Source organism: Sphaerulina musiva, assembly GCF_000320565.1.
Source record: "Sphaerulina musiva SO2202 unplaced genomic scaffold SEPMUscaffold_3, whole genome shotgun sequence".
In the NCBI taxonomy this organism is placed as follows: Eukaryota; Fungi; Ascomycota; class Dothideomycetes; order Mycosphaerellales; family Mycosphaerellaceae; genus Sphaerulina; species Sphaerulina musiva.
This window is the reverse complement of record NW_016017385.1, coordinates 1032323-1048203: the sequence shown is the minus strand read 5'-3', so window position 1 is coordinate 1048203 and position 15881 is coordinate 1032323. Positions and strand designations below refer to the sequence as shown.

The window sequence follows — 15881 nt, the reverse complement described above, 5'->3', positions numbered from 1 at the left end:
TCTGTACGATCAATACAGCAAGACTACGCGACCACAACGATACCACTCTTGTCTCTCTGCGACACCGTCTCATCCCCACGAAACTCTGTCGCTCCATTGCCATGTCTGAAAACATACCAGAAAGCATTCCCACTTCCATCTCGTCGCGCTCGCACCGACCTGCCAAGAAACAACGGGCAATCGGAAGCGGCCCTTCAAATCTGCAATCATCCCAAGTCGAAGCCCTCTTCGCCAATCCCGACCGCGAAATAATCATCCCGTCATCCGCATCCAGCAAACCAAAAACACTAGCTGCCCCTCCCGAAATCGTCGCCAACGTCCAGGGCTCTTCGGCTGGTGCGGGATCAGGCGAATTTCATGTTTATAAGGCGAGCAGGCGGAGGGAATATGAGAGGCAGAGGTTGATGGAGGTGGAGACCAAGGAGGAGGAGGCTGAGAGGGTGTTTCGCGAAAAGAAGGAAGCGAGGGAAAAGGAGGACCGAGAGCGTCTGGAGAAGAATCGGGCGAAGAGGGAGAAGGCGAAGGCGAGGAAGAGCAAGGGAAAGAAGGGTGGGGGAGGATCGGGGGATGACGAAGGCACGAAAGCGGATGAGGGCATCAAGAAGAGATTGGGGCCGCAGAAGGTGGCTGCTGAAGGTCAGGATGATGGGACAAGACAGGCGGAAGAAGAGCTGAAGGAAGAAGAGACCGGTGTTGTCATTCATGACGAAGATTGAGCGAGGAAGCGAGATGTCAATTCGACATTGCTCGCTTTTCCTCAAACCACCAACCGCGGCTTAGCATATATACGGAAGCACTTCCAGAGCAGTGGATCTTCGCTCTGGAACCACAATCACGTCCAAGCCCAGGACTTGCATGAGCGCGATGCAGAGGCCCGATGGAGAAGACGAACAGCCATTGCGGGAAGTCACCATGAAGGCAGGGGATATTCTGCGTTTCAAAAAGGACAGAAGTGGCCTTTCAAAAACGAAATGCCTGAGCTCGCAAAACAATCCGGTAAGGGCCGAGAAGAAGCTCCCAAACAATCAGTGCTGCTTCAGTCACATGTTCGAACTTGTGAGCTATTCTGTTCTTTTTGAAATAGTTTACTACAACTGGCCATAACCGGACTGCTCAGTCACCAGTAGCCACGTGCCTGAAATCCGAGCCTACAGCGATTCGTTACTGAGCATAGTAAACTCTGTTTGCTGGTTGATGAGAGATCATGGTGACAACGGAATGGTGGTCCAGAAAGCACTGAAACTGGATGGAAAGGGCGAAATCGACTTGATGGTAGGTCTGTCACATAGATGCGATGTCTACTGGTATCTTCATCAGGGGGAAAGAGAAAAGGAGCAGGACGATTCCAGGAAAGTCCTGTAGTGCCTGAATTATAATGTTATTGAATACTCTACTAGGTGTTGCACCTAGGTGGTATTCGATCTAGAACTAAGAACACTCTCAGGTCGACCCTAAGGTAGGGAACTATTATCCAACATACCTTATTGACAGAGTTTCAATTCGAAAAGTAGCCTGCACTCGTAATCCTTGACCTGCACTCGTAAATCTTGACCTGCACTCGTTATGTCTTGGCATGCACTCCAAACGAATGCGTGGGACCTCAGAACGAGTGCATGTCTTATATTACTTACATAATCACATCACATATCCCCTTCGACCTTAACTTTGCCCGGACTCCCGGAGATGAACCTTTCTGACAGGTTCCTAGGATGGCAGAAACAAACGTCGTTGTTCATTCACTTTCTCTAGTCTGCATATCGACATAGCTTATGCTTCGAAAGGATGTTTTTACATACTACTGGCATCTCGGGCTTCAGCACGGAGAGACATGTACCGGCGTGGGTGGCCTGTATTCTGGCGACTTCAATTCCGATTTACCGAGGCTTTCAGCAACTTGAAATTCCGATCTGTGAACGTGGTTTGGACCACTATAACGCAGTGAACTCTGGAGGGTTTCTTCGAATGTAGCGCGGATTGAGCAACTAGTGATGCTTAGAGACGCAGCAACCTGCGGAGCCTCCTGAGCAAGGACCTAGCCACGAGGGCCATCCGGCTCATTGAGCAGGCGCAGACCCTAGAGCAGAGTAAGATCGGGGAAGAGTGGACGACGTCGAGCAGTAGGTAGAGACAGAAGGTCTGCGGAAGACTAGAGATAAAAGGCATAGTGTCGAAGAACCTAAAGTGCCATGTCACGTACGCTCGCATTGCGCTAGTGCTACTTGTAGTTAGCCTTCGTCCGCGTTCACGCATTCTCGTCAAACCGCAGTTACCGCATGTTTGATAACTCAGGTCCTGTCACTCTCAATGCGCAAGCAATATCATCCGTTCATGGCAATTGCGTCGCTGGGGGTTCCGAGAAGTACCACATGCCTTTGTTTCGACAAATGAACAGTTGAAGTTGAGTTGAGTTGGGTTGAAATGAGTTGAGTTTACGCCCGGCGCTAAGCGCCGAAAGGGCTCGCAATGGCATTCCATTGAAGCCATTGATTACGCTGCTTGGAGCTGGTTCGATTTGCGTGGGTGAAACGTGTCGGTCGTCGAGTTCAACTCAGTCCATCGTAGAGTTGGGAGTTGTATGCAAATTGGGAGCAGAGGCGGAGAGAGTACGGCACGCCAACACTGGAGAGACATCCGGTCTGCTCACAGCATGCGACGCTTCCCCGAGCTCTTGAGGTCATCATCATCTCGTTTTTTTCTCTACATCTTTCCCAGCCCAACGACATTCCTCAACGTGCCAAAAGCCAAAACATCTCCGATTCTTTCCCTTCCACTGAATAGCATGACCAAGCGATCAATGCCACAGCCCCAACCGCCCGTCGGCGGCATACCCCATTCCAAGACTCGTAAGTACTGCTCATCGAGCTTCATTGCTTCACTATCCTTTCCCTCTTCTCTCAATTTCAGCTGTTCTTCCAGTTTCCGTCTCTGCTCAAAGGGACTATTTTCTTCCTCGTACATGTTTGCGTATTCGCGGCCTTGATAGAAGAGTTCGGCTCGGGCTGCGACGGTCTGGTTCGTTTGGGGACAGACGAAGTGCTTGGAGAGAGGCGACATGCAGGCTGGATGGTGAGTGATGAAGATTGGTTCCGAGCTGGATAGTGGTTCGAGGAATTCTGCGGCGAGCACATCGAGCAGGCGCGGAAGGGTTGGATTGGAGGGAACGGTGAGGTTCTTCCCGGCGAAGATGCTTAGTACAGTGGCTTTAGCATCGGGGCTCACAAGATCTGGCAGGACACAATTGAGCTTCGCTTCGAGAGTCGGGAGGAACTCGACAGTGGGCAGAGTCGTTGGCCATTTCAGACGCCGTACTCCTGACGAATCTTGAAAGTTGAGATCTGCAGGGTTTAGATGTGGAAGAAGTCGTTGCTGTCGTAGGCTGTAGATAAGCTCATTCAGTGCATACAGCAACTGCGTTGTGATCTGCATCAGGTCGCCCAAGGTGGCATACGCTTGATAGAACTCGCAGATATTGAACTCTGGATTGTGAGTAGCATCCACGCCTTCGTTGCGAAACGCAGGTCCAATCTCGTACACTCTCTCCATACCACCAACTATGAGTCGCTTCAGCCAAAGCTCTGGGGCAATGCGCAAGTTCAATGTCGCGTCCGACAGCTCAGTCGCCACTGTCTCGAACGGTCGAGCATTCGCGCCTCCCGCCACTGAGCTTAAAAGCGGTGTAGTGACCTTGACGAAACCTAGCTTGTTGAGGAAGTCCTGCAGCTTAGCTTCGATATGGTGCCGCACTTGGATGGTCTCAACGGCTTCTGGATGAACCAGCATGTCGACATGTCGATTGCGCGCTCGAGCTTCGGGATTTTCAAGCGATTCTGGTATCTGATGCAGTGATGGCGACAACAGCGTCGGAAGCTCGTTTGCCAAAATCGAAAGCTCGCCACGCTCAGTGCGGTGGATGAAGCCTTTGATCAACCAGGAGTCGCCTTTCCTCGCAGTCTTGCTGAATGCTTTAAAGGCGTCATCGGTTATAGCTGGGTCATGGTCGCGTAGCTTGCTGAGCTGCACGACACCTTGTATTGTGCCATCTTCTACCAGTATGTCGGCGAAGACAAGCTTGGATCCTGCGGTTCGCACGGTGCTGATGCGTCCTGCATCATGTCAATGTCGCCATGTCCATCAAGTTCCGGGGCAGGTCCTGTCCTACCCGCCAACACAAATACCTCTTCTGGAGGCGCGCACGTATTTCCGTACGTCTCACCTGGGGCTAATTGAGCGCCGTGTTGGAGTGCGGTTCTCCTCGTTATCCTCCTACCGCCCGTGCTGCGCACAGGAGCTACATGTCCAATTCTGGGATACCACTCTGCTCTCGACTTTCGAGCCTCCAACTGCGCTACTCTTTTCTCGTAGTCATGTGTCACATCGTGCTGTTGTGGCTGCTTCGCCAGACATGGGGAGGTCAGGGACAGGGCACGCGTGGAATGCACGACGGGAGAGCGTTTGAAGCCATTGAACAGGTACGGGCGGGCACAGCGCGTGAAAACATCTTTGGACATTATCTACTGTTCTTCAGTCAGCATGTGCACTCACAGTAGTATCCGTGTACACTGCGCAGGCCGAGGATATCCTGTTGGATCAGAAATAATGGTTGTTCACAGTCTCCGCGGACGGAGTCGAACGCAACGGTTCTAAGGTTGATTGAAATGGAGTATTCATCACGATGGGCAGGAGGAAGGCACAGGATGGGTTAGACTGACCTTATCTGCGGTACATGTAGCTGCTGGAAGGGAAGAGTAAAGTGGCTGAAGGTACATGTAGGGTTGATGATCATCATGAGAGGTTGCAAGTTGGTGCTGCGTGCGAGAAAGACTTTTGGCGGAGGTTCACTTCTTGCTTTCCGCTTCCTTTCCCGCTCCGCTTCTCCTACAGAAATTCCTTTTAGCGCGCGGCTTTTGCTGTGCAGAGGCTGCTCAGGGTGCTCAGCCCCCATGTGAGGGCGCTAGGCTAGTTTGGAACAAAGTGGAGACCAAGTTTCGGCCCTACAGAGCCTCTTACAGTTCTGCTGTAGTGGTACGTATGTGTGTATGCGTCGAGGTGAACACATGCCCATCCCATCGCTCTCCAGCTCTACGACATCCTACTCCTCACCCAGCGCACTCCCACCACCGCACACACTCGTTTATATCCCGTGGATTGTTGATCGATTACACGCCGGCTACCACACACGCTCACCCACCGCGCACACATACACCCGCACACACACACACGCTCACAGCCGCCAGCGCGAACGGGTCCGGTAGTCGAGTCTACTGCTATTGGCGCCAAGTCCAACGTCGTGACACCAGGGAGGAGCAGCAGAGTGCCGAGTGCAGCATTAAGGCAGATTTCTGTGGAGCATTCCTCTCCAGCGCAGTGCAGCCGGCAGAAAGAGCACAGAGAGCACAGCATAGTTTGACTGCGCCCGGTCTCCCTAGCGAGGAGAGCATCAGCCGACGACGAGGTGCGGAGCAGTGTAGAAAGTAGAGGCCAAGGCTGCGCTCGTAAGCAGATCCTTAGCCCCCAGCACCCGGCCTTAGCCACCTCCACGCTCAGCTGTATAATCCCAGGCAGGCTCCCAGGGACCGCTCTGCCATTGTCAATATTTTCTTCCCATATCCTCACAACGTTACCGTCCCTTTGGCCTCCGGAACAAGGGAGGGACGGGGAGAAAGGGTGGTACGACCTACTCCTGCACCTCGACTGCGACACCTGGTCAAACACTACTCTACGTACACTGTACTTTGGCCTAACAAGACTTCTTCATCCTACCCCTTCCTGGTCGGGCGCACTCGGCGCTCGCTCCCTCGCCCACCACGTCTTCCAAACACAAACCACGCACCTCTCTGCTCGGCGGTCAGGATACTTCCTACCAGCCGCTGCACGGCAACTCCTTCTCGTCCCAGCGACCGCCCATCTATAACCCCGACGCGACCGCTTACCCTGCCGCCTACGAACCGGGCGGATACCATGATCGTGAGGGCCTCACCACCCGCAACATCATCAACTCCGACTCCACTCGAACGCGCAAGTGCGGCAGGATGTACATACCAAACACCACATGGACCTGGGCCTTTATGCTCGTGGTGCTCGCGCAGGCCATAGCGAGCTTGGCTATGGAAGTCTACGTCTTTGGCGAGTTCCAGGCCAGCTTGGAGATCCGCAAAACACCTGGCGTAGACAAGCCGTCGGCGACGTACACCATCCCCACATATCTGGCCCTGTTCATCTTTGGCTTCATTTACGAGCTCGTGCTCGCGTGGGATGCGTTGAGGCTGAAAAACACGATTCAAGTCATTGGCATATGCATATACAATGTCGGCATGCTCATCTACTCGTCCGTACAGATGGACCAAGTGGACGAGGCTGTGCACGAGCTGGATCGCACAAATCAGATCGACAACGATACATGGCCACAGCTGCGACCGTTTTTGATCGCTGCACCGTGTGTGATAGCACTGGGCACCGTCTTGCTGTCTTTTGTGGCCTGGAAGCTGTACAACGAATTTGCCTGGACTATCTACAAGCACATCTCGGCTGATCTACGACTGAAGAGGCGCTATCTGACATACCAGGTACCTACTTACCTTACACTGCTGTACTTTTCGCCTCTCGTTCCTCCGCACTAACCATGGACATCAGATTTACATCGCTCTGCTCAAGTTCGATTTCTTCTTCTTCCTCGGCTTCACTGTCCAATTTGTTGTCGTCGTGACGGGAACATCGGACTCGGAGTTCTATCTCACCATTGCCGCAATACCCATCACCATCATCATTCTGCTTGTCGCCGCGTACATCAATCGGAAAGAGAGCTACGTGGGCCAGTTTTGCGTCATCGTCATCTACTTCGGCGCAATGGCCTACTTCATCTTCAAGCTTGTGAGAATGTACACGCCGGCAAGAAGAAACGACTACCTTGCAGCGAGGTCTTCGCTCACAACTTTCGCGGTTCTGACGCTACTACTGTTAGTCGTCACCATCGGCACCGCAATTGCGTGCATGATCAACTTCAACAAAGGCCTGAAGCCACACATCCAGAGAAGGAAGGTGCCAAACACCGGAGAGTTGACTGACGGGAAGTGGATTGGAGATGAATTCAATGGGCCACCACATCCCTTAGGTCAAGTACCTCAAAGGATGACGATTGACTAGGCGTTGATTTGATGCAGCCGAACTGGGAAAAGAGCAGGACAAGGCGTGTCTTGTAGAGTTTCTGGTCGTAAAGCGCCGGCGATGACTGCCATGATTTCTTTTTGAAGCTTTTCATACGATACCTCGTTCGAGCGAAATGTCCTTCACACACACAGAAGGACAATGACTGAAATGAAACCAGAACGTTTTTTTTTTGCAGGATGAGCAACTTCTAGTTCTACCATAAACGCGCACCAGCATCATCAAGAGAAAGCATCTCGTGCGACGCCGGAATAACTCTCGCCTTCAGATCGGGTTCCTGCTCAAAAGTCCGATCAAACGGCCACATCGGTCTTTGAATACGCGAATGACCTAATCTTCCCAAATCCTGATCCACCCCTCCAGGAGTAAGAGCGAGCATCCAATCTGCAGCCATATCATACAACTCCGGCTCGAGATATCCGATCTTCACCACGACTACATCCACGCCCTGTCGCGCATCCAAGTTTAAATTCCTGAAATCGCCCTCCTTGTGGAAAGGTTTGCGGAGCTTGCTGAGGATGACAAAGACACTTCCGACTTGCAAGACGGCTTCTTGTTGGGCGTAGCGATCACCTGTTCTGAGCGAATGAACTTTGCCTGTCATGGTGATGGGTCCGTGATGTATGTGATCGACCTTTGCTCCGGCTGTGACTGTGACTGTGGCACCGACTCCAGCTTCAAAGGCTATGCGAATTGCTTCTGGACCGGGGAGACTAGCGTAGATGACCTTCAGTCCGTCTTCTCTCTGGAATTCGGGACGTGCGAGGATTTGTGCAAGTGACCAGGTCACATCACCCGAGCCACCGGCTGTGGGATTATCGCCCGAGTCGGAAATGTAGTACGGACGGGATGAGGATGCGATGGCGGTATTTATACACTCCTCGAGGTTGCCAGTTGGAGCCACAAACTTGAAATCAGCGCGTGCTTTCCAGAATAATTCCGCCAGCTTCTCTGCTCCCGACCTGACGACACTCTCCTCAAAGCCAGTGACCATGACGACGGCGCAATTGCGAGGCTCATCAGCCCAAGCATAACCCACCCAGATCGCAGCATCCAACACGCCTTCCATCGCTTCCACTTCCGGCACAGCAGCATATATATGCTTAGCAGGTTCATCTCGCGTAGAAGTTTGTTCTCCTGGCAGCAATATAGGTAGCGGTATCCACGCCTTGACCGGCAATCTCGGCCTTCCTCCCTCCTCCTTCTCATTGCCCCCTTCAGCCGCCAACAAAACCTTTACCAAATTCGCACAAGCCCGCTCTCTCGTCTCTTCTTCATCCTCATGCGGAGCCATTCGATAGCACGTAATCAAATCCACCTGATGTGCCAACTCACGAGATACATTTCCATGTAAATCCATCGAAGCCGAAATTACCACATCCGCTCCAATCACCTTTCGAATTCGACGTAGAAGCTCTGCTTCGATGTCTTCGTATCCTTCTACGTACATGGCTCCGTGGATGACGAACCATAAACCTTGAATCGGCGAAGCAGCAGCAGCAGCAGCAGCAGCAGCAGAAGAAGAAGAAGAAGAAGAAGAAGAAGAGGAAGAGGAAGAGGTTTCATCATTCACGAGCTGTTGCAATCGAGACACGATTTCATCTGCTAATTCTTCGAATGCTTCGCGCGTCACTTTTCCTCCGGGAATGGCATTTCCCACTAATATCCCGCGCCAGTCTGCAGAGGCTCCGAGGCTTTTGCTGCTGCTGCTGCTGCTGCTGCTGCTGCTGCTGCTCGTGGTCGTGGTGTTTTTGTCGAGAAATTTATATTTGGAGACGACATCTTCGCCGCGTGTGATGTGAAAGTCTGCGGCGCGCGTTCTGGCGGGGGAAAAAGTGGAATTTTCGCAGCCGAGACCTGCGATTGCGATTATGGGCTTTTTCTTCTTTGGTTGTGATGTGCTGCTCATTTCTGGCTTATTGAGGGTGTTTTTCGGGGGTTTGGGGAGAGCAAAATTTCGTGCAAGTGCGGTTGCGAATCTCCGTAACTTGAGATTGATAAAGGTAAATGTAGATGTTGAACATGTTGTTGGCTCGGCCAGCGGCCAACCTAAGCTCCCTCACCTCATGCAGGGTTGGGTTTTAGCGCCGAGGCTAGAACTACCCTAACCTACTCGACTCGTAAGTAGTATATATAATTAGCTTCCATGCTCTTCACGGCATATGTTCTTCATTGTTTTCATGAATGCCTGTTTTTCGTAATAATGGTCTGATGCTGGCCAAGACAGCAAGTCTGTTTTCCATCCCTTTCAGAACCACTCTGGACCACTAATGCCGAACCCAGTCTTGGAATTCGCATTGCTCGGCCCTGTCGTCATATCCCAGTCTGCTCCCTCCCAATTCGCACCCGTGAGATCAACATCTACAGCACCAGAGTCCATGTCCATGCCAAATTGTCTCACCAGTTGATCCCAATTCTCCCAGTCCATGTTCCCAGAACTGTCCACGTTTGAGAGATCGTTGTCCATCGTTTCGAACGAATTCACTCGAGTGGAGCCATTGGCGGCCGATGAAGTTTGCTCCACGTTTGCCGTCACTTCCATGTTGCTTGTAGTGGTGAATGGGTCTGCCGTGACTTCGTCAAAGTTCATGGTGGACATTGGGTCACCGAAATTTCGACTCAAGGCCACATTAGGCGGTGGCGCTGCCCGGGGCAAGGGTGCGGCGAGAGCTGCTGTATTGACACTGGTGGAGGTGTCGGTGAAAGGTGTGGTTGTGTTAGGCTTTGGCTGATGCACCTGATTGAGCATGTGTGTGTTGTTATCAGCAATACTCCTGCCTTTTCCGGCATGGTTGAGGTCTGGCGAGCTCAAGAGCTCATGCTTATCAAGCGGCGTTCGACCAAAAGTCGGTCCCTGGTGGAGGCGTTGCAGCTGTGCGAAGCTTAGCGGTGCCCTCGTCACCACAGGCCGACTAGGATGCCCGAACATGGGATTGGCGTTCGGGGAGTAGTGCCGCAACGGCACACTTCCTGACCTTTGTCTGGCGAGCTGCTCCCTTTGGATTCCTTGAGCTCTGGCTTGTTTGGCCTTTCTGTAGAGCTTCGTCAAAGGACGCCAAAGGTGGCCTACGCCAGTTTCCGCGTGCAAGCCGGATCTGCCGTCTAGTGTACGATCTACCGCTTTCCAAGCGCGCTCGACCATATCACCACTGGTACGATGACAGAGCTCGGATAGAGTAAATGCCAATGCATGCCATTGTATGTATGTCCTGAAGAGCCAGCCCCATTTCCTGGTCCTTGCTTCGTTTTCCAGCAGCAAGCTGTACTCCATGTTTTCCAAACTGGTGATGAAGAGCTTTTCTTTGACGTCCTCTGATAAAGATGCACCTCCATCCTGTCTTTGGAAGGGATGATAGACCATGAGCCACATCTTACTCATCATAAGCCTTGCAACAGTCGCAGTCACCCAAAAGAGCGGTACAGTCATGTCACAGTTCTTCAGATATCGCTCTTCAAGGCGCTTGTGACACTCGGTGATCCATCGTTGCTTGTCTTGCAAAGTCACGGACTGATAATGTTCACCCCAAGTATTTGGTGTTCCCGGAGGAATGTAGTTGATCCTTCGGAAGGTGTTGGCAACATCGAATCGTAGCAGACAGAAGGACATAATTGTACAACCCTGGCGCTCTGGCGGGAAGTCTTCCATGTCAGGAGACATGTCCTCGTCATTGATGTTCAGTGGCATTTTTGTGTCGAATGACTGCTCCACTATGGTCGGATCGCAGCCATGATCTTCGCTGGCCCGTGTATCGAGTATACAGACCTGCCACCACAACCGACGCCGCATCTCAACCTCGAAAGGTGAGAGACCGAAGTGGCTACCGTCTCGATGTATGCCGATAGTCTGGGCAATCCTCACCACAAGTCCGGTCAGAGTCCAGATGACACGAGCATCGCTGTTTCGCCGCAGACAGATCAGGAATATGACAAAGGACTGCAGGACGCCAATCTCTTCTGTCGTAAGGAAGTTGACTCTCGCCAATGCTTGCTCTATCGCGAACCGATAGCGCGTCAGCAGCACTGCCTTCTCCTCGCCCAGCTTAATCAGACAGTCCTGTGCGGATAGACTGGTAGTTGCTCCGTAGTATATGGCAAAGAGTAAGCACTCAAAACCACGAGACAGGTTCGTCAGATGCGACGCAGCACTGATGATGGTGCCCTCCAATGTGGGAACGTGCAAAACCTTGCACAGCGGGTCGACACGGTCTTTGAAGATATCCCAATACCGCTTGATCTGGGCGGGCGGAGGATGAAAACGCAGGATATCAACGTTCTGTGAACTGAAGCCGAAGATGAAAGCATGGTGGGTGTTTGGAGTCTGTTCGCTTAAGCCTGGAGACGCCGTTAAATGGTCCTCCTCGTCATCACTCGACTGATTGAGAATGCCTTTCAAGTCTTCCACTTCCGTGCTCAAATTCGCCCAAAACGAGTTATTGATGTACCTCGACTTGCCCTCGTTGACGACGAGCCGTCCAAATCGGTTCTCGAAGCGCCCTCTCTGCTGCTCTTCCACCCACCTCGTCTTGCTCTGGAACTCCTCCTCGGCGTCTCGCGCCGCAGGTACAGTCTCCGCACTATTGACAGGACTCGCGCTAGGCGATACCACCTCCCGTGCCTTTTCGTGATTGCTGTCTTTTGCTTCTTCTCCAGGCAATTCTGCGCCCATACTCTTCACCACACTTTCCAGCTTTCGTAGTCGTTCCAGCAGTTCCTTATCCTTGCCTTCGCCCAGCTTTCGTGGCTTCCGTGGCCCTCGGCCAGGAGCAGGAAACACACATTCAATATGCGCTCGATTGCAATTGTTGCACGGCCACAGCTTGTCGCATTTAACCTTCCTCTTCCGGCATGTCACGCATGATCGTGGATTGAGCGTCTTGCTATGCGCATCCAACGCAGTAGCGTTGGTGCTCGGCTTCGGTGGCGGCAGCGTTTCATGGTGGTCGTCGCCTGCTGCTGGTACATTATTCGTGGTAGATGGCGTCTCGGTCGATGGAGGAACATCCGGAAGGAAGTCTGATGGCGCCAGGAGGGCCGTTGGGTCTGACATTAATGGGTCATGATCATCATGACTACTACCTCCACTCACGTCGCCGCTCGCGCCGCCGTGCAGAAAAGCTTCTGACGCTGGCAAGTCCTCCGCCATTTCATCTCAACTCCCCCTCGCTCATACATGCGCTTCCGCTTGGCGATGATCTGGATCTGGGAGGTATCCTGGCAAAGCTTAGTTCCTTCGACATTGTCCAAGACACATTCAACCCTCTATTCAAGGACCTAGGTAGAAGAGTTGTCCTGGCTTAGCTGCGTCAAGTGAGACCAGCCAGCATGATGTCCAATTGCAAAGCTACGTAGGTCTAGGAGGTACTACGTAGTAGTTCGACGCGTCTGCAGCCCACTAAGCGAGTGCGAGGTGAATATAGGGTATCCCCGCTCGTATATTGAGTTGGGCTGAATCAACTAGTGTTCAATGATCGACTGGAGACCAATTAATTTGGATAACCAATTGAGACGCCTATTCATCAACTCATAGGGCTGCTCAACACACAACTTCACTTCTACCTAATGCTTCGCCACTCTTCTAATAAAGCCAATCGGGACTCTTTCTCGTTTCTTGGCAGTAACTTCAGCATCAGTTGTGACAGGTAGTATGGGGTACAGGTCATAGTGACTCAAAGTGCGTCGCAGGACTATGAGTTTGGTGGCTTCAGATTAGTATGATACCTATTCACTTCAATTTACAGGTAGGTATGCTTTGGATCGAAAGTGGCTATAAGACTGAGAATCTAGTCAACTCACGTCAATGTTGATTGAACTGGGCTTCTGCGCAAGATGGTCGGTCGGAACACCTTGGCTAAGACGTGAGACAGTATCTACTTCGGACCCTTGCTGAGTCTTGCAACTTACTGCAAGCAAGCCGCAATGGGACCGGATCACGTACGCATACCAACGACCTAGCATCCCTTAGGTGGTTGTCCCTTTCGACTCGTACCCCATGTGAATCCATGCAGGTATGTCACGTTGCAGCTAATAACGGCAAGCTCCAACAAGCCCATGGGACAAGACTGGTAGAACCATGTCGTCCATCGAGGATGAGTCTCCGAATGCCTAGGTACCTTACAATATGGATTGCTCCGGGTGTGACTACGATGACCCCCTATTGCCATGTTACGGTTTACCTCACAATCGCCTGACAACTATTGCCTCGGCAATGCTTACCTGCACGCTTTGCGAGCCGATCATCTGCGACGCTCGTACCTCATAGCATGAATAAATCCGGGGGACGGACACTTTGAACGTTCGTCGCAGAATGACTTGCACGGAACACGCACAGCCACAATCGGGCGAGATGAGTAGGAACCGCCACAGCGTTGACTGACTTGTATGACGCTTCGGCTTGCTGAGCTTGAGGTCTGCAAGCTTGCAGATATTGACTAGGACCAAGCCTCCTGCAAGACTACATTGAGCGGGAGATGCAGCATACCGACAGTGGCGAGTCCGAGCGATGCCTGTAGCACCTTCTTCCAGGCTCCTGTTTTCAGAATCGCAGCCGTGCTATATCTATGAGAAGCCGATGGAGAATGAGGTTGTAGCCAAGTTGGTTCTTCTGCAACTGCGGGGTTTCATCGCAGTGTTGGATTTCAGCGGATTTGGCGGGAGGGTCATTATACGCAGAGACAAGTGACTCGAGAAAACATGGATTCACGAATCGTCGACTTGGCTCCAGCTGCAAAGAGATGACCCTCCAAAGTGTTACCTGCTTTGTCTGACCGCTGCTGCAATACCGGCCACATAACTCGCCTGAGATTCAAGTTCCAGCACAATCGGTCCATTACGCACGGTCTTCCACATACCGGCAATGGATATACTCTCTGGGCTTCGAAGTTTTGATCGAGGATGCTGTTCATCATACTCATTTCACTGCAGAGCCTGTCGGGCCAACGAAGATAGGCAGCAATGTAACGCTTGATACTGGAAGTGGAGATGTGTGGAGTGGCAGCACGGCACTCTTCCTGTTGGTAACACCGTTGACCATGCTAGCATGCATGAGCGCAGCTACATGTACATGTAGCTCTCACCCCACACAAGTCTTGAATGAAGATGAGCCGCGCTCAACATCGTCATCATGCAATAGAAATAACTTCATAATATTCGTGATATGTCTTGCTCCAAATGATCTCCTGCCTTCTAGATGTACACCCTCTTTGCATCCCTCGGATGACATTCTTGGGGACAGTAGGGGCACTTCATCCTGCTCTTCCCCTTACTATGCATATCCATGCTATCCTTAGCAAGCACATGCCCGCAAGGTAGCATCATAGGGGGATTAGCATCAGTCGCCTGATCTTTGCTGACAGGACAAACGAAGATACTGTGGAATGCGAAGCCGGGCGGCAGAGGAGTCTCAACTGGTAGTTCGTTTACACTTGTCCATTGTCCTCGAGCCTGCGTGATAACACGTTCGAACTTCTCTAGGACTGGCAATGCAATGCCACCTGCTGTGACAGCAGTGTAGAGTGGTGATTGCGAAGAGAGGCCAAGCATGCCGCAGAACTCGCGCGTGAAAGAGGTAGAAGCTTCTTCAAAAGCAGACTGATTGTGGAAGAGGGCATTGTATGGCGAGTCCTGAAGATTCGGACTAAAGGCCAGGGAGGCGCTCAGTGAGGACGTCTCACGACTGTAGCGCTCGCCAAAGGTGGGAAACACGTTTCGGGCGTACTCCAGTGCTCTGACCGGTCCTGCTAAGTAGTCTGGCTCGTCGTCTGTCATGCTATCTGTCTTCGAGTGGTAGAGTTCAACAAACTTGAGTCTGCTGAGTTCAAATTCGAGGTTAGATCCGCGGTGTTCTAGCTCTTGGCTGTGGTGGTGTGCCCAGTCTATGGCCGGCTCCAGATTGTGCTGGTTCCGTAGAGCATCGAGGATGTGATACATATCCGAGAACTTCTGCTGCAGCCCACTACGCTCCATTTCCGCTTCTGACCTGCCCTCCATGCTGTCCTGCATCATCTCATCGGTGTCCTCCAAATCCTCAATCCAGCTCATGCCCGCCATGTCATCCGACTGTGCGCCTCCTGCTCTGTTCGCAGGAGGCCTCTCCTTGACTTCCCTCACGAAGGTCTTGGCCACGTCGAACTTGCCCTCTCGTAGCAGATGCATTGCAATGGCGCGGTTGATGAGATTCGGCTGACTGGCCAGAACATCGTTAGAGGCTGTAGGCAAGGCAGCACTCTTAAATTTGTCCTTGAGCGCCTTCGAGTACTGGTTGATGCCTCTGTTGACCTCTCTCAAGTCATCTTCCATCCTCGTGAATGACTGCTTGACGGGCGTCGACAGCTTGGCCAGGTGCAGCACAGCCTTGTCGGGGCTCTCAGCAACGGCATCGCGAGCGGATTGCAGCAGATCAATTAGTTGTTGAACGTCCGTGATCGCCTTGGAGAGATTCCCCTTCTTCTCCTGCTGCTCGTGAGCTGCGAGTATGGCTTCCATATTGGCGGATGCGGATCCTCGTCCTGATGCAAGCAGCGGCAGCAGCGATCACAGTAGTGGGCTTATGTATATTCGTGCGCACAGGGAGCCCACTCATCGGATTCTAGCCCAGGCAGTCAGTCATCTGTTATTCATTCGCGTGAATGAGAAGGTGGCCTGTGGAGTACATGTAGTCCAAGGTATAGTACAGGAATGGCAACATCGTGAAGAGTGGGTCGGGAGTCGGGCGAGGTCGGCTG

At 52.2% G+C, this 15881-nt stretch overlaps 7 protein-coding genes across 7 annotated transcripts; 3 read left to right on the top strand and 4 right to left on the bottom strand.

The window, feature by feature from the left end:
• Window positions 1-101: 101 nt before the first annotated feature.
• On the top strand, window positions 102-410 carry SEPMUDRAFT_27650 (DUF1168-domain-containing protein; the record flags this gene model as incomplete). Its single annotated transcript, XM_016908431.1, has 1 exon — window positions 102-410. A coding segment is annotated over one exon (309 nt), but the record flags the coding sequence as incomplete, so codon positions are not given.
• A 282-nt stretch (window positions 411-692) lies between these two features.
• SEPMUDRAFT_148062 (uncharacterized protein) lies at window positions 693-1312 on the top strand. Its single transcript, XM_016904674.1, has one exon. The coding sequence runs from the start codon at window positions 856-858 to the stop codon at window positions 1102-1104; it is 249 nt and encodes an 82-aa protein (XP_016762423.1). The 5' UTR covers window positions 693-855; the 3' UTR covers window positions 1105-1312.
• A 1033-nt stretch (window positions 1313-2345) lies between these two features.
• Window positions 2346-4733, bottom strand: SEPMUDRAFT_148061 (class II aaRS and biotin synthetase). The gene is made up of 3 exons (XM_016904673.1): window positions 4710-4733; window positions 4160-4514; window positions 2346-4103 (listed from the first exon to the last, which is right to left on the bottom strand). The coding sequence occupies exons 2-3, from the start codon at window positions 4506-4508 to the stop codon at window positions 2698-2700; spliced, it is 1755 nt and encodes a 584-aa protein (XP_016762422.1). The 5' UTR covers window positions 4509-4514; window positions 4710-4733; the 3' UTR covers window positions 2346-2697.
• Window positions 4734-5100: 367 nt separating this feature from the next.
• On the top strand, window positions 5101-8523 carry SEPMUDRAFT_131994 (uncharacterized protein). The gene is made up of 2 exons (XM_016902462.1): window positions 5101-6563; window positions 6631-8523. Exons 1-2 carry the CDS (start codon window positions 6030-6032, stop codon window positions 7138-7140), a joined length of 1044 nt encoding a protein of 347 aa, XP_016762421.1. The 5' UTR covers window positions 5101-6029; the 3' UTR covers window positions 7141-8523.
• SEPMUDRAFT_124513 (MlrC_C-domain-containing protein) lies at window positions 5101-8525 on the bottom strand. The gene is made up of 2 exons (XM_016901921.1): window positions 6628-8525; window positions 5101-6560 (listed from the first exon to the last, which is right to left on the bottom strand). The coding sequence occupies exon 1, from the start codon at window positions 8519-8521 to the stop codon at window positions 7358-7360; it is 1164 nt and encodes a 387-aa protein (XP_016762420.1). The 5' UTR covers window positions 8522-8525; the 3' UTR covers window positions 5101-6560; window positions 6628-7357.
• A 782-nt stretch (window positions 8526-9307) lies between these two features.
• SEPMUDRAFT_148059 (Fungal_trans-domain-containing protein) lies at window positions 9308-12469 on the bottom strand. Its single transcript, XM_016904672.1, has one exon. It carries the CDS (start codon window positions 12302-12304, stop codon window positions 9410-9412), a length of 2895 nt encoding a protein of 964 aa, XP_016762419.1. The 5' UTR covers window positions 12305-12469; the 3' UTR covers window positions 9308-9409.
• A 504-nt stretch (window positions 12470-12973) lies between these two features.
• SEPMUDRAFT_148058 (regulator of gluconeogenesis Rmd5) lies at window positions 12974-15798 on the bottom strand. Its single transcript, XM_016904671.1, has 2 exons — window positions 13375-15798; window positions 12974-13312 (listed from the first exon to the last, which is right to left on the bottom strand). The coding sequence occupies exon 1, from the start codon at window positions 15640-15642 to the stop codon at window positions 14344-14346; it is 1299 nt and encodes a 432-aa protein (XP_016762418.1). The 5' UTR covers window positions 15643-15798; the 3' UTR covers window positions 12974-13312; window positions 13375-14343.
• Between the last annotated feature and the right edge of the window lie 83 nt (window positions 15799-15881).

Excerpts from the sequence above, each read along its gene's own strand:
- SEPMUDRAFT_148062 (XM_016904674.1), top strand. The coding sequence starts at position 856 with ATGAGCGCGATGCAGAGGCCCGATGGAGAAGACGAACAGCCATTGCGG.
- SEPMUDRAFT_148061 (XM_016904673.1), bottom strand. The coding sequence starts at position 4,508 with ATGTCCAAAGATGTTTTCACGCGCTGTGCCCGCCCGTACCTGTTCAAT. Across the intron at positions 4,104-4,159 it reads AGAGGTATTTGTGTTGGCGG|GACGCATCAGCACCGTGCGA; the intron begins GTAGGACAGGAC and ends GACATGATGCAG.
- SEPMUDRAFT_131994 (XM_016902462.1), top strand. The coding sequence starts at position 6,030 with ATGTACATACCAAACACCACATGGACCTGGGCCTTTATGCTCGTGGTG. Across the intron at positions 6,564-6,630 it reads GGCGCTATCTGACATACCAG|ATTTACATCGCTCTGCTCAA; the intron begins GTACCTACTTAC and ends CATGGACATCAG.
- SEPMUDRAFT_124513 (XM_016901921.1), bottom strand. The coding sequence starts at position 8,521 with ATGGATTTACATGGAAATGTATCTCGTGAGTTGGCACATCAGGTGGAT.
- SEPMUDRAFT_148059 (XM_016904672.1), bottom strand. The coding sequence starts at position 12,304 with ATGGCGGAGGACTTGCCAGCGTCAGAAGCTTTTCTGCACGGCGGCGCG.
- SEPMUDRAFT_148058 (XM_016904671.1), bottom strand. The coding sequence starts at position 15,642 with ATGGAAGCCATACTCGCAGCTCACGAGCAGCAGGAGAAGAAGGGGAAT.